Source organism: Egretta garzetta, unplaced genomic scaffold, assembly GCF_000687185.1.
Source record: "Egretta garzetta isolate BGI_Z169 unplaced genomic scaffold, ASM68718v1 scaffold370, whole genome shotgun sequence".
NCBI classification, from domain to species: Eukaryota; Metazoa; Chordata; class Aves; order Pelecaniformes; family Ardeidae; genus Egretta; species Egretta garzetta.
The window spans coordinates 16043-30396 of NW_009258292.1; the positions used below are offsets into that span (position 1 = coordinate 16043).

The 14354-nt window shown below is 44.0% G+C and overlaps 1 protein-coding gene and 1 long non-coding RNA gene across 4 annotated transcripts in view; one reads left to right on the forward strand and one right to left on the reverse strand.

Annotated features, from left to right (window-relative positions):
* Positions 1 to 450: 450 nt before the first annotated feature.
* LOC118452143 lies at positions 451 to 1708 on the forward strand. Its single transcript, XR_004841809.1, has 2 exons — positions 451 to 720; positions 823 to 1708. It is a non-coding gene; the product is annotated as an uncharacterized LOC118452143 (long non-coding RNA).
* An 83-nt stretch (positions 1709 to 1791) lies between these two features.
* CYFIP1 (cytoplasmic FMR1 interacting protein 1) overlaps positions 1792 to 14354 on the reverse strand; it is an 84305-nt gene continuing 71742 nt past the window's right edge. For all 3 annotated transcript variants that reach the window (XM_009637594.2, XM_035892875.1, XM_035892880.1), the window contains 6 exons: positions 8936 to 9066; positions 6619 to 6691; positions 5324 to 5418; positions 3902 to 4140; positions 2856 to 3003; positions 1792 to 2385 (listed from right to left, as the gene is read on the reverse strand). In XM_009637594.2, the coding sequence (XP_009635889.2) occupies positions 2221 to 2385; positions 2856 to 3003; positions 3902 to 4140; positions 5324 to 5418; positions 6619 to 6691; positions 8936 to 9066 (851 nt within the window). In that variant the 3' untranslated portion in view covers positions 1792 to 2220. The remainder of the gene's footprint in view (positions 2386 to 2855; positions 3004 to 3901; positions 4141 to 5323; positions 5419 to 6618; positions 6692 to 8935; positions 9067 to 14354) is intronic.

Genomic DNA, 14354 nt, shown 5'->3' on the forward strand with positions numbered 1-14354 from the left:
AAAAATAGTAAGCTACCTTTACAAAGTGAAACAAACATCTCCCAGGTCTAATGGCTGAATTTTCTTAAACCCATGCTACCTAAAGGGAAAAGTCTTTAAATCTGTATTAATAGTAGTAGTTTTAAGATGTTAGAGACCAATTTGCTTGCTGTTGCCAGTTAACCAGTACGAGTTAGAACTTACTTTTACGTATACCATTTGAAGTAGTTCTTAGAAAGAAAAAAAAAACACACCACTTAATTAACCATTTCTACACCATAGTGCTAAGCCAAAGCCTCAAGTATGTGAGACTTTTTACGTATACCATTTTAAAGTAGTTCTTAGAAAAAAACCCCACACTATTAATTAACCATTTCTACACCACAGTGCTAAGCCAAAGCCTCAAGTATGTGAGACTTCTCTCTAAACTAAGAATAAGCTCAACAAATTAAGAAATTTGTTTATTTCCTTAATTGAAGCGTGGAGTGCAGGGAAGCGTTTGGGTGGCTAGAAGTCATCTTTACAGAATGCTGTGAAGGACAAAACCAGAAGTATTTATTTCCTAAAGAAAACTGTGTTAAGCATCTTCTAAAAGAAATCCTGCAATGAGCTAGTGTAACAAAGCACAGGTATCTCCTACTTCTGTCTCCCGCATACAGGGTGGGCCTTGTGTGTGCTCTCACCGCAACAGAGACCACTCCAGAAGGGCAGCTCCAGCACAGATGCCCTGGGAAAACCCAGGTAGGGGGTAGTGACAGTGGGAATGTGCTTGTAGATTGCCTGGCAAATCTCTAGCCTCTGTTTTGTTGAGGATTTCAGTTAATTTCTTTCCTCAAAATCCAGTTCCCTGCCACCCCAGTACCTACACATTCCCCATCTCCTGAAACCTTCTCTGTGTCAGGTGCTCAGTTCTACCCATTACTGGACTCGATTCTGTTGCTGTGAAACATCTGGGAGGAGCTGAGCAGGAGGAAAGATGGGCTGCAACCTAACCTGGAGCTAGTAAGGGGAAGGGAGGAAAGCGGGTTCTCAGAGGGAGACGTTCTTAGGAGGTTAGGAGTTTCTAACTCCGAGGGTTAGAAACATCAACCAAATAAGTAACATCTCCAGAAACCCCTGTCCTGGGTAAAAGGTGTAATTATCCATCTCTCTCTGTTCCAGCCATCTTAGCTCACCTTTGTTTTGGGAAAACAGTTTGGGCTTGATCCTAACAGCTGACTATCCAACACCACTGAAAAGCCCCGCTAGGATCCTGCAGCAAGCAAGCAGGAGTTACTACTTCTGGCTGAACAGGTTGCTTGAAAATTCAGGTTTTACAGTTGCAAAGTTTTACAAACAATTTTACTGATGCAGTGTTTGCATAATACAGTAAGTGTAAGTAAACAAATACTTTTCCATAAGTAAAACATGATTAACATCATTAGAGCTTATGTACTGGGATAGATTGCACCTGATTGCTGTAGGCAAGATTCTTGCAAGCAAGAACTCCTCATCGCTTGTAAACACGTGTTTTGGTACTCAGGTATGCATCTCCAGCCAAAACAGAAACTGTTAAGTTGTCTTGGAAGCTCTCAGTAAGAAAAAGTAAGCAGACCCCATTCTAATCAATCAAACTACTGCCTTTTAAAAAGATCAGAATGCTATCAGTCGCCTCATATTAAATAAATTTGAAACAATCACCTTAATTAGCCTTCATTTCCATAATTACTGATCTCAGAGAATAGTTTTGCAAAGAGGAAGAATAATCAACTGACTAGAAATATTATGCACAAAGCACCAGCAGAGTTTGTTCATTTTTTTAATAAAGGCTAATTAAGCAATTAATGCTCTAATACAAACAATTAGTAATGGATTTCTAAATATTTTTTTTTCTACAGAACCCAGTTTTTTATCCTCCAGAGCTATTATTTTGATAGCTTCATGGGGGAAAATTATGCCAGTCCAGTCTAAAAAGGCCACCTCAATACAGGAGCGCAGAGAGATTTCAAAAATCTTTTACAGTTGCAGGTTTTTAATCAAAGTGTATAAAATTTAAGTCTAGAAAAATAAGTATAGATTGTATACAGTTACTGTGCTCGGAGACTGAAGAGGACAGTGCACCACTCAAATGGCACAGGCATACTGAAAAATGCAGATGAGAGTATTCCTTCAAACTGTTGGTGTGCTTTGTGTTTTCTTTTTTTTTCCCTGTCTCATACTTTCAGCCTAAATAGGTGCAAAAAGTATCGTTAGGTGGGAAGCCTAGTTGCTGGCAAGGGACTGATGAATAGGTGGCTGGAAGCAGCGCACGTGTTCCACGGGTGTGCTCTCTCCATCGCCCGACTTCAAATACTTGTCCAAAATAGCAATTATTTCATCATTCAGAATCTGGAACTTGCGAATTCTCTCAACCATTTTCTTCAAAGGCTGCAAACATTAAAAAAAAACCAGACACGCGGGAATTAGCTTTGGAGATAAAACGCCTTGGACACAAAAGCAGCAAATGCTGTCACCTCACCTCTCCCAGCAACATTACGAATGTTTCCCTTCCACTGCTAATCCAGTGAAAATCCAAGGCGCACGTTGGGTTTTGACAACGCTGCTTTTTGTACAAAAAAGGGCAATTTACAGCAGCCTTGTCATAACCTGAATGCACATATATGAGATGGAAAGCATCAAGAAAATACCACGTATTCAGGAAATCAGAATTCTCACTGAGCCGTCTTCAAACTCCAGTAGCAAGGCCTTACTCTTTTGCTACTAAAAACCCCTGTGCCCTCGTTTTCAGTGTTTCGATCTAAAAAGCGATTGCTATATTTGCACCGCATCCAAGTACAAACAGCTCTGACTTACTGTTGTCTTTATTACAACAGCGATTACAGATGTTTTCAACTCACCACATTCTTTATAACCTCATCTTTGCCGTCATGCTTTTGGACTTTCAACAGGTGGTAGCAGAAATCCAAGACATCAAAGCGCCGCTGCTGCCCCAAAAGCACGATGATCATACAGCCAGCCCAGTGCAAGCCGTCTCCAAAGCACTGCCTGAAAGAGGAAACATATCCACATAAAGCACATTGCACCTAAATCTTCAGAAACACATCCACAGGAAATGCTCAGTAGTCAGCCATTATACAAAACTACATATGTATCACTCTAGAATATGTTAGACATTAATCTAGAAATACTGCAAAATCTCTAGTAAATAATTAAGTTCCCCTTCCAGATACCACAAGCAATTCTAAAGGATGCTTAACAAAAAAACAGATGCGCCTCCCCACCGCCCCAGTTTTACACACCGCAATTACTTGGAAAACATTTACTCCCCACTGGACTCCAGCAGCATTACATTTCATTTCCAAAGGCAATGACACTTTCAAACCAAACAAATTGGGAATTCAACACCACTCTGCTCCTTTGGGCTGCCGGCAAGGAAGGAAGCAAACGTCCTGTGCTGTTGCCTCCATGACTGCTCAGTGAAAAGCATATTACAGCTCAACAGTTTTCAAAGTAAGGATATTATCAAAATTAAAACCAAGAACTACAGCTCCTGGTTAACGTTAACCTCCAAGTGCTCATTCTTGCTTCTAATTCAGAGAAGACAGAAACGCATGCACTGATGTTTCAGCTTAAGTTCAGCAGCCGTAGGGGTCTGACTACTACCAAAAGACATGTGCTGGGGCCTTTTTGTCGTGGGATCATTCATTATACAGTGGCAGTATTAAAATACAGGGTTATTTCTGTTAAAGACACAATAACGCCTGTGTTCATGGATTACGAGCCCCTCCCAGCGATCGCAGCACTTCCCCTTGTTTTGGCACTGAGCTCTCACAGAGAGGCAAACAAACGCCTCCCTTCCGGGCCCCCCCGGCCTGTTGGACTGGGGAGGACAAGCAGAGGACTGTTGCCCGCGGGTGGACCGCCGGCAGCTGGCAGTACGTACTCCACAGTGAACTCGTGCGTTCCCACAGGGATGCAGTAGACGAACTGCATCGCGCTCCAGAGGCGATGGAATTCCACGCACTCGTCCACGTGCATCACCCCGTTGCTGGGCAGGGGCCCGCGCCAGATGGGGTCATCCAGGAAGGAGCGGATCCTCGTCAGGATAACCTCAAACATGGACAGGCCGCAGCAGAGACGTTCTTTGGTCAGCAAGTCCCCTTCCCTTGCAATCGCTATTTGCTAAGGTGGAGAGAAAAAGTGCAAAATCCCGGTAAAAGCCACTTGACCACAAGACTTCATTTAAAACAAACAAGCAAACAAACAGAAACCACCACCACAAAAACCACCGCCACATTTTTTAGTTTCACTCAGTTTATTCTAGGAGATACTTTTCCCGACTTTAAGTGAGGTTAGAGGCCACTAACCTGGGGTTCATTTCAGTGGAAAAAAACATTCAGAGAAAATTGTAAAAGCCTTTTCAAGCAGACAGGCTTGAAAAGTAAGTAACGCTAACTGCAGTAATGCTAATCCTGGACTAGTCCCAGGGAAGTTGAAAGAATTCTTTGCCTGAATGGAGGCAGAAAGCAAAACCAAAGAATTCAGTGCTCTGCTGCTAGCGCGGGCAACAGCTCCTGCCTGCCTCCCTCTGCTGCTGTTGTTAGCGGGTGGGAAAGCTCCAAAGAGAGCACGAAGGGGCTCAGACAAACCCCTAAGCAGCATCCCGGGTTAGGGCCTGTGCCGTCGCATTGAGAGCTCTCTCCTGCAGCGCAACAGCACCCACAGAGCTGCAGCGCATATGATGGTAACCGCAGTCTGAAGTCTGCTTCAGAGCCCTCCGCTCTTAGTTTCTACTGCTTGCATCTCAATCACTTGTTAACTGCTAAGCTTAGCAGGGGATTAACGTACCCCTCACACCAAGAGAAAGAGAAAATAGTGTTGAAGCTGCAAAGGCAGTTCAAGAACGTTCTCGTTGGTCATTGCGTTTCCAGGAAAGCTCAACTTGGCTCACTTTCCAAGAGTTTCTAATCACCTGGCTGAGAGGGGAATAAATTGGTTGGTTTTTTTTAAAAAAAATAAAATATATATATATATATATATGTGCACAAGAAAACTGATTGCTTTTGGTGGAATTTGCACTAGCACTTCCCAGGCTGGCCAGTACAAGGAGGGTATCGCACAGCAATGTACATACAAATCAGCATTTTCCCCAGAACATGGCAATTCCACCCCAGTCTTAAATGTTTTAAACTCCCGAGCTTTAACAGCTTTAACAGCTCCGTGGATCTGAAAAAAATCCTGTTGTGTGAACAAGCTGGGCGCACAGGTTGAAGTTCTGACACAGCTATCAGCACGTGTGAGAGGACAGGCTTTTTGGTGCTCAGATATTTCTTGAATTGCCTCCGACACAAATGAGAGAAATTACCTGGGGTGTTCCTAGTCTTTCAATGAGAGGAACCAAATGTAGTGGAGCGTATTTTGATTCTAGCCTCTTCATCTTAGCATCGAGTCTCTCTCTCTCTGAAAGAAAAAAAAAAAAAAAAAAAAAAAAAAGAGAGACCACTGATTCATTTAATTGGTAGCCAACTTAATTCTATACATTGAAATTAAGCAAGAAAATACTTATTTTTACACGGTCCTTATTCAGTGCAGTAGAAAACTGGGTAGGTTATTTTTATAGGTCTAAATAGTTGGGTAATCTTCAATGGGCTTTTAGAAAAATACATATTTATATTTTAAAATGTTTCATTTTATGTGCAAACAAAAAGAAACCAAGGATAGAGGAATACATTTAATTAACTAAATTGAAGACCAAATATAAGGCTCTATTATGCTGCTGCTGCTAACAGATTTGACTCCCACTTGTGCTAAGCCAACTAAATTGTCCTTATCATACATAAAATGCTTGACTCTAGAAGGTGGGGTATAATGAGGGTGACATTCTGTGTGTAACAAGGCTTATAAAAGCAGTTGGCACCCCCTTATCACTGGCAAGTAGGAAACATTCTCAGGCAAATGGGAAAACACCATTTGCAATGGTCGGGCGAGTTTTACGCAGAAATGCAAGTAGCTACAGTGAGTCTGGAAAGATTCTCCAAGATTTTTAGCTGATGGGATTTCTCCTAGCAGAACAAATCAGCTGCTCTGGCAGCAAGAAACGGCAAGGAAAGGAGAGAGGAGCAACACAGAATGAAGCGAAGCGTGAGGGGAAAAATAAGCTCACTTTCTGGTGATGAAGGATGAGGAATGCAGGTATCAGAGGAAGCAATCCTGCACACACTCACCACTGCGTGCCCAGTTTAGTAAAAAGGCACGTGAAGTCTACTGGGACCAGGGACCACTTGTATTTGCTTACTCTGCTGACAGACTTCCTATGCCCTGTATGATCAAGCCTACCCCACTTAATTGACAATCATATAAGCTAAACAGCACCTTCAGAAAAGCCTCTCACCATACCCACAGAGGGGTCGTACTGCCCTGGGCATCCATCCCACTGTTCCCTGTCACAGTGTTCCTCCTCTTCCCCTTGTAATTTCCACTGAGCCTCGCTAAGAAGCGCGTATTTTTCAGCCAGGCAAACAGGCCTGAATCTGTTACCTCTGTCCCCTAATTAACAGCGGTGTTGTAAAGGATGGCTGGGGACGGTCACCGAAACCACAGCAGCAGGCAAGACAAGAGGAAAGCATTACCCACAGAAGGTTTTTTTCACTTAGCCAATACCTTTGACGTGAACTCTGGGCAGGATGTTTTGGAACGGTGCTGCGTGCAACAGGTCACACACTTCCTCTAGGGACTGGAACAAAAAGGAAACAAGAGGCATTTAGGACAGAAGAGTCCCCAAACCACATCAGATCCCCAAAATGGGCTTCCAAAAGCATGCCGACGCTGTCGCAGAAACACCAGAGGGCAGCCAGCCTCCGCTGCCACCGCACAGAGCTGCTCCAAACCCTCACTCTCCTCATGGGATTGCTCTCAAAGACGATTTGATTTCACCAGGTTACCTTGGATTCCCACATAAACCCCAGCAGCTCTCCTCCCACCCTCAGCTGGCAGTTTGTAAAGGACAGGGTGTTTATTAAAAATACTAATGCAGAATGAGTGATTTCAGTGTGAAAGCGGCAGACGGCTCCTGCGCAGACTAACAGAGTGGTGAAGGAGATGACTCACTGCTTGGTTATTTTTACCAACGCTATTCCCACAACCCGTTATCTATCGTGGTAGGCACATCTCCCCTCCAGGAGGGCCAAGACACACACCAGCAGCGAACCACCTCTCAGGAAGTATTCTACATCTGTAGGGGACAGGGGGAAGGACGACAGATGCCTCCTGGTTCTTGGCTGCTGTATGTACATGCAGAGAAAATGCAGAGATGACCAGAAGCAGACGCATGAATTTGCTAAACCCCTCTCCTCATTTTTGGAGCGGAGGCCCTGATCATTTGTAGTCCCTCAGTGCTAGCATTAGAAGATATGTTCATCAGCCATACCCTCGGCAAGGCCAGGGTACCAGGACTTATGTGCCTTTCCCAGGTCTAATTCCTTGATGTCAACACCATGAAAATGCACATGCTGGGCAGTCAAGATTACCAAGACCCACTCATTAGCAGAGACCTACATTATGCACCGGGGTGAAGTCTCGTTTAGTTATGATAGATGAACGCAATGGAAAAACACTGAAATATGCAACAGGACATCGGGGCACCACTGAGAGCAAAAGCAAGAGGAGGGGCAGCGAGGGTGGCATCACAAAGAAGGCACCTCCAACGCTGGTGTCACTTTGGTATGCCCTCAAGCAGCAAGGGCCCTGGCCTGCCTGGCCTTTCAGCACGCACCCTGTTAGCCTGAATCCAAAGTAATCCAGTTCCTCGTTTTGTTTCAGCTATCCCACTACTGAATACGGGTTCGCTGCTTGTCACCTGGCCCTCCAGTTACTCTCCACCACATGGGAGGGATCCTCTAACACCACAAACAGTACTCTGAGGAACAGCATGTCTTTGTTACCTTGCCTAACATCAACAGCTTTAATACACCTTAGAGAAGGAGTCCTAGGCGAGGATTTATTTTTGTGCAACAGCAGGCCCTGAGCCAGCTTGACAAGGAAATGATGTAGCTGGTTCGCAGTCAGCAAAGATCTCTACATGATGGGCAGCCCAGCCTCAGCGGCAGCGTGTGCTTGCACAGCATGGACAGAGCACCTCGTGCATACAGGTAGGGAGACTCCCCACCCAAGTCTCGAAGGTGCAATGGAGGTAAAGAAAGGGAAGACAGCACACCTCTTGCTTTTCTGGCCCATAAGCAACGCCCACCTTTCCCTCTGTAAGCACCCAAAAGCATGAAGACAAAGAAATTACTCATCTGGCCATTTTGTTTGAATAGCAGACTGTATAATGTGAAAGAAGAGAGGGGAAAAAAAAAAGGAGAGGGAAGGTTAAAGAGCAATTCAAGCACCGTGCCCTCAGCAGCGGGCAGCTTCACAAGCTGAAAGGCAGAGGCTAGGCATGCAGGAAGCAGCTGAAAGACTAGCCATGTTTCACAGCTTCGTTCAGACAAGGCCAGCTGAATGTCCAGCAGAGTGGGCACCACTGTCAGCCATCCTAGCAGCCAGAAGAATGTCCAAGAAGCCCCTATTAGCTTTGCAATGTTTCAGATGACAATAGGAATGACAAACAAGGACAGAAAATAACACTTCCAGACACACAACTCATTGACATAAAGACAGTAGCCACCCTGTGACTGAGTGCAGGAGTACTATATTTGATCATAATTTATGATGAAGGTCTCATAATATTTGATCCTCAGGTACTGTACATGAGGCAACATCTCTCACTCAGTGAAGCCAGGCATGCCTGCTATCTCACAGACACGAAAAGCCCTGCACAACTGTAGGAGATCAGAGCAAGGAACTGTTTCTACCCATCTGCCCGTCAGCCATAGCAAACCTGCAGATTTCAACCTTGTTATTTATGACGTTAGTAACAAAATTTGAGAGTACATTTTGAGAGACAGATGGGTTTTCAACGAGCACAGCAGGCACCTACCAGACTCTGTTCAATGAGGAGGCAAAACAGGACAGCATTTCCCACTTCCCGCAAATTCTGGAAGCAGACAGTCTTCAGTTCTGCATATTCAACGATGTCCTTCAACTGATGGTGAAAAAACTCCAAGATACCTGAAATCAAAAGGGAAGCAAAAAAATTAAACCTCAGGAGCCAGAACGAAATCTAGTGATGACGACACAGGCGTACCTGGGAAAGCAGGCAAAAGATTCTGGTCATGTGGGTAAGAGTCATACGGATCTGGATTAATTTTTCTCTCTGACTCAAAAGCACTCCAATTTTCTAACCAATTTGCTTATTCAAAACTTGCACTGAATGCACATAAATATACTGTATCAGAGCACAACTAAACAAGGGTGCAGGTTTATAATTCTCTCTCCATGTATCCAGAGATTTTTTATATCTCCAGACGTGCAGCCTAGAGGAAACTGAAAGGAGCAGTATTTTAGTACATCCAGAATATTCAGTATTCAGTATTTAAATACAATCAGAGATTATGAAATGTTAAGCCAGTGGTGTGCTGACCTTTTTAACTGGATAAATCATGCAAAATGGAGTGCCTAGCTTCTCACCCCTAGAAAAGGGAGCCGATGCAAGAGGCAAGAAAATAATTTCCAGGGGCAGGAAGACAGACTAGGGCTCTCATCTGCTGTTAGTCCTGTTCCAGCCTCTGCCCCAACCACCCGACAAGTTCAATTCACAGCTGTTATTTTCAAGGATGACAGAGCCAGCAAGGAGCAGAGCGCTAAAGGATGCAGGGAACAGGGGTGGCGCCAGGCTACAATTCTGACAGTGCCGCAGACTGCCAGAGGTGATCTGCAGCCTCACAAAACAAATACAGAAATCACAGGTCAAGCCCTGCTAGCAAGGAGACATCAGATCCTGCCGACAAGCATAGTCAGAACATTGTTTCTGTCAAAGTTTTGCCAAAAGCTGCTAAAACACAGCTAAATTACGATGTTAAAAAACCACGTAATTTCCATAAATGTATGTTTCTTCCACCAAACCTCTCCCAAACAATGGTGACGCTTAACGCACTGGTGGATTTGCAGCTCCTTCCCCCCAGCCCCAGAAAGGCTGCGCAGCCCCTTGGTTAGGGACAAGCCCAGGAGACCCCAGGCTTGGCAGCTTCTGCAGGGACCTGATCTGGTCAGCACCGCAGAGGTTAAAGCGATGTGCAGGATGGGTGAGGAAGAGCAGAGAACTGCAGCAGGTCAGACAGCTCTCCGGCTTTTTACCAGCATTTTTCCATCTGTCTGCACAAGCCTGGACCTTTTAAAAAGCCACCAAAAACCTCAACTTGCGACAGAAGAAAATATATCGTGCAAAGCTTTTGACTTGCATGCTACATACGGCAGTTCATTTCCATTACACTGAATTGTCACGTAGTTAAATCTCCACCCAATCACATCTAAAGCAATTGAGAGGAGACAAGGAAAGAGAGCATCAGTGCCTCCCCCCATCTTCCCACGTGTTCCTGACCAACACTTCCCATGCAGGAGATCAGACTTTGGTATTTACCCAGCAAGGCAAGGGCTGAAAGGGGCATGCAAACGTGAAATACGGCCCAGAGCATATCTATGCCAAGGAAATCCCTCAAATTCAGCAGAGGAACTTGAAAATGTACAGTGAAGGAAGGACTGCACAGCTAACCCACACACTTCTACAGAAAGCCTCACATCATTAAAATTAGTAACACGAATCATCAATGAAGTGCATGGTGAGGGGATGCAGGGCTGTCTCTGTTACATCTCAAAGAACTGTTTGTCAACAGGAGATTTGCAGTAAATGAGTGTTACCACACACGTTCACTGGAGATAAATTTCAGACCTAAGGAGTAGTTTAATGACTCAGTAGAAAAGCAGAACTGAAAAACTAACGGAGATAGGTCAGATGTAACAAGTGCTTGCTGAGCTTGATTTATTCAAAGGAAAACACATTTAAATCTAGCTAAAAAGCAAAGAAGTTGTGCCAGCACATCACCAACTCCCCCCTTCCCGTAACATGGGGACGATGTAATGATAAAGCTCTGCAAAAGACTGTTGGTGTACATTCAGCGCTGCACTTTGCAGCTCCCAGGTGTTTGAGCAGCAGTGAGCACTTGTGTTTGTTTGAACACCTGCTCACCATGGCAATGAGATGCTGCAGTGCTGAATGCTAGGATTCCTATTTTAAAGATGAGGTTGAAAAGGCAGATTGATATGGCAGGAAATTTTTCACACGAAATTTTTGTTGCTAGGAAAAAAATGCAATGTAAGGGCATTGAAGCAAGCTTTACAAAGTGTCTACAGTGTGTTTTAGTTACACGCTCTAGTACTTCATCTGTGTTTTTCTCTGTTGATGAAAGGGCTTCCACACCTAGCAAGGTCTTCCAAGGATCAACTGCTAGAAGTCAAGTCCAATGCTTTCCTCACACCAAGACTGGATGCCCTTCTGGAAGCAAAAGTCCATTGCGTTAGCCTGGACTCAGGTCTGTGCCATAAAGGAAATCAAACTAGAATATCTACCAATGCTTCTTGTCTTGTCTTAGTATCCATGGCATGTACACAGAGATTGATGGTGAACCAACAGAAGGGATGGAAGACTCCCAGAAACACAGTAACTAACTGTAGACTTCGCCACATAGTTACCATGGCGAAAAAGCACTACCTGAACAAGTAGGGTATTGGCGACAAGGACAGACATGGGGATGTTTTCCCCTTTATCTTGTATGACAAGTGGAGAGCAATTTGGTGAGGAAATAGAAGCTGAGCATAGCAGCAAGGACAATTTTGCTACCACAATGTGGAAACGACCATTGGTCATGACAGGGATGGAAAGCTTGGGCGGGGGGAATGTGGTGGCATCAGATTCTCTCAATCCCCTGCCCAGCCTGTGGATTTTGCAGAGTTTCAGAAAAGACATTGATGCCCAGAATGATGTCAAGAAAATTTTATCAACGTTATATGAGCAGCTCTGAAGTGAAATCCTGAGAATAATTCACGTTACCTACAGCAAATCAAAAGGAGCAGGATGGCACAGAGAGAAACCAGGAACAACACAGAGGACTGTGACTGGCAGCAAGGAGCTCATACTGAAGGTGTGACCAAAACCAAAGCAAGTCAGTAAGTCCACCCAAAAGCAGCAGGATAGCAGAAGTCAAAGAGGCTTGAGATTCATACCATAAAAATTATGTATCGTCTTTTATAGTCACTCCAATTTACAGAGTTCTTCTCAAAGTCCTTAACAAAGATCTTTATTTCTTCACCCAAAGCCCCAGTCTCCATATACAGATATATAAATGTACACACCCACACACGTGCATTCATGAACAAACTGTGTTGTCATTTTTGAAAATCTGACACCCCGTATTTAGCATGCAGTTGTTCCAAATGCTGCTATCAGCAGCGCACTGCTGCCCCTTACCTGAAGGGTTTGATTTACCAGAGTCCTGGGGCAGAAATACATCATCATGTTTTCATTAATGATTGAGCAATGGCATTCATGATGACACCGCCTTAGACTGTACAGTACACAGAACTGTATTTTTATGAAAGACTACGCATGCATACTGAAGCCCTGGAAAAAGAACAAGTGTCATAGTAAAATTAACTTCACTTAACTGCATGCAGCCTTCCTCTTTCCCCTGATTTTATTTGTGGGTGCAATTCCTAAGTTACTGAATTAGTTATATATACACAGCATTTCGCAAGGCAAATGAATCAAGGCTTTTTGCTCCTTCTCTTCAAGAAAGCAATTTTAACTATACCCCTCTATTCCTGCAGATGCAATGATGTTAGGTGTCATAATAATTGATTTTATAATCCTAGCTCCTGATTTACACAGATCTCAACAAAAGCAAAGGCTGTTGATATTAAACAGATCCAGTAAAGTATAGAAGATTAGTAAAGGATTAGGTTCCATCTCTGCTTCCAAAATCCTATCTCAACAGCCCTCAAACAGCAGATGCCAAGTTTCAGCTGTGCAATCTGTACACTAATTAATTTAGGAACTCAGACCAAATCAACACACGCAACGCAAAGCTGGTTGGATTTCTTCACTTTGGTCACCTTCCATTTTCTATAAAACAATCTCAGTTCACACCTACAGACTCAAATCAGACATGTTCCAGAGCTTGTAATAATGCTGGTACCTAAAAGATTAGGACAAAAAATTGGCTATTAATTCTAGAACTGAATTGCTGACTAACAGCAAACTAGATCTTGAATATAATTCTTGGTCTAGTTGTGTTATGGATTATCCTGCAGAGTACTGACTTCACTATTGGCAAGAAAAATCTGCTAATCTGCAACAGCAAAACTGCTCCCAAGAAACTGGGTGCTATAATGACTTTTAGTTTATGTTCACTTTCATACAGACCTTCAAATGGTAGCTACAAATACTTCTTCAGCTCACAAGAGACGTCATTAACTCTGCACATCAGCAGCAGCCATGCCATTCCTCTCAACAGAAATGTTTGTAAGGTCTAAGCATAGGCACGTATCTGGGAATTATGGTCACGGAGCCTGGGCGCTGTATTCATTTTGCTAGAAAGAAATACTATATTGTTCTGCACATCTAGTCAGTCCTTACTGCCCTTTCGCAATCATCTAGGTGACTTGGGTTGCCCCCAAATTCTTTCAAATAGTCTGTGATTCCCTCCCCAGTCTTTCTCCAATGGACAGGTTCCAGAAAAACCTATGAATAAATTCCCTTCATATTTTCCCCACAAGGACTGAAGCCATCGCGTTTCCCTCTCCTCCTCCCCAACAAGAAATTAACTTATTCTCCTCCTCATCCGAGCTTGATCAAAACCTGGGGTAACGGGAAGCACTGCTAGCCCTTCTGCTGTGCCCCAAGCGATGCTCCCCCAGCAGCCTCTAGCCACTACTGCCCTCCACCACGCTTCCCAGCCCAGGCTAGCTCCAGTTCCCATTAGACCCTGATCCAAAACATTCCAGCAAAAGGAGCGGTGGAAGAGTGGGTTTTGCCAGGTTGCTGTGCTGAAGCAGCTCAGAAGGTGTTGCCAGCAGCACAATCAGCCCAGGGAGAGACAGGAGCACAGCGGCAGAGGCTTCCCCAAACTGCCGTGCGAACAGATGGGATTTCACGAGATCATGGCCTGCTGTCAGAAGTGTTTTGCCCTGCACCAGCTTTGGGTGGTTTATTTCTTTGAATTTTTTTTTTTTTTAAAAAGAAACATGAAAATGCTACACGTAGGAAAAAATACACTATTAGGTTACTTTCTCGCCACGTTTGTATCTTGCTAAGTTCATCGACTTTTTTAAAAAACTTTCTTTTGGAGGGGTGATATACCGGTGACAAAAATCTATGCCTCATCTCACAGCAGAGCTGACAAACTACTTTGCTCATCGTGTCCACTGACACTTCGGAGCAGCAGGACATGAAATACTCATTTATC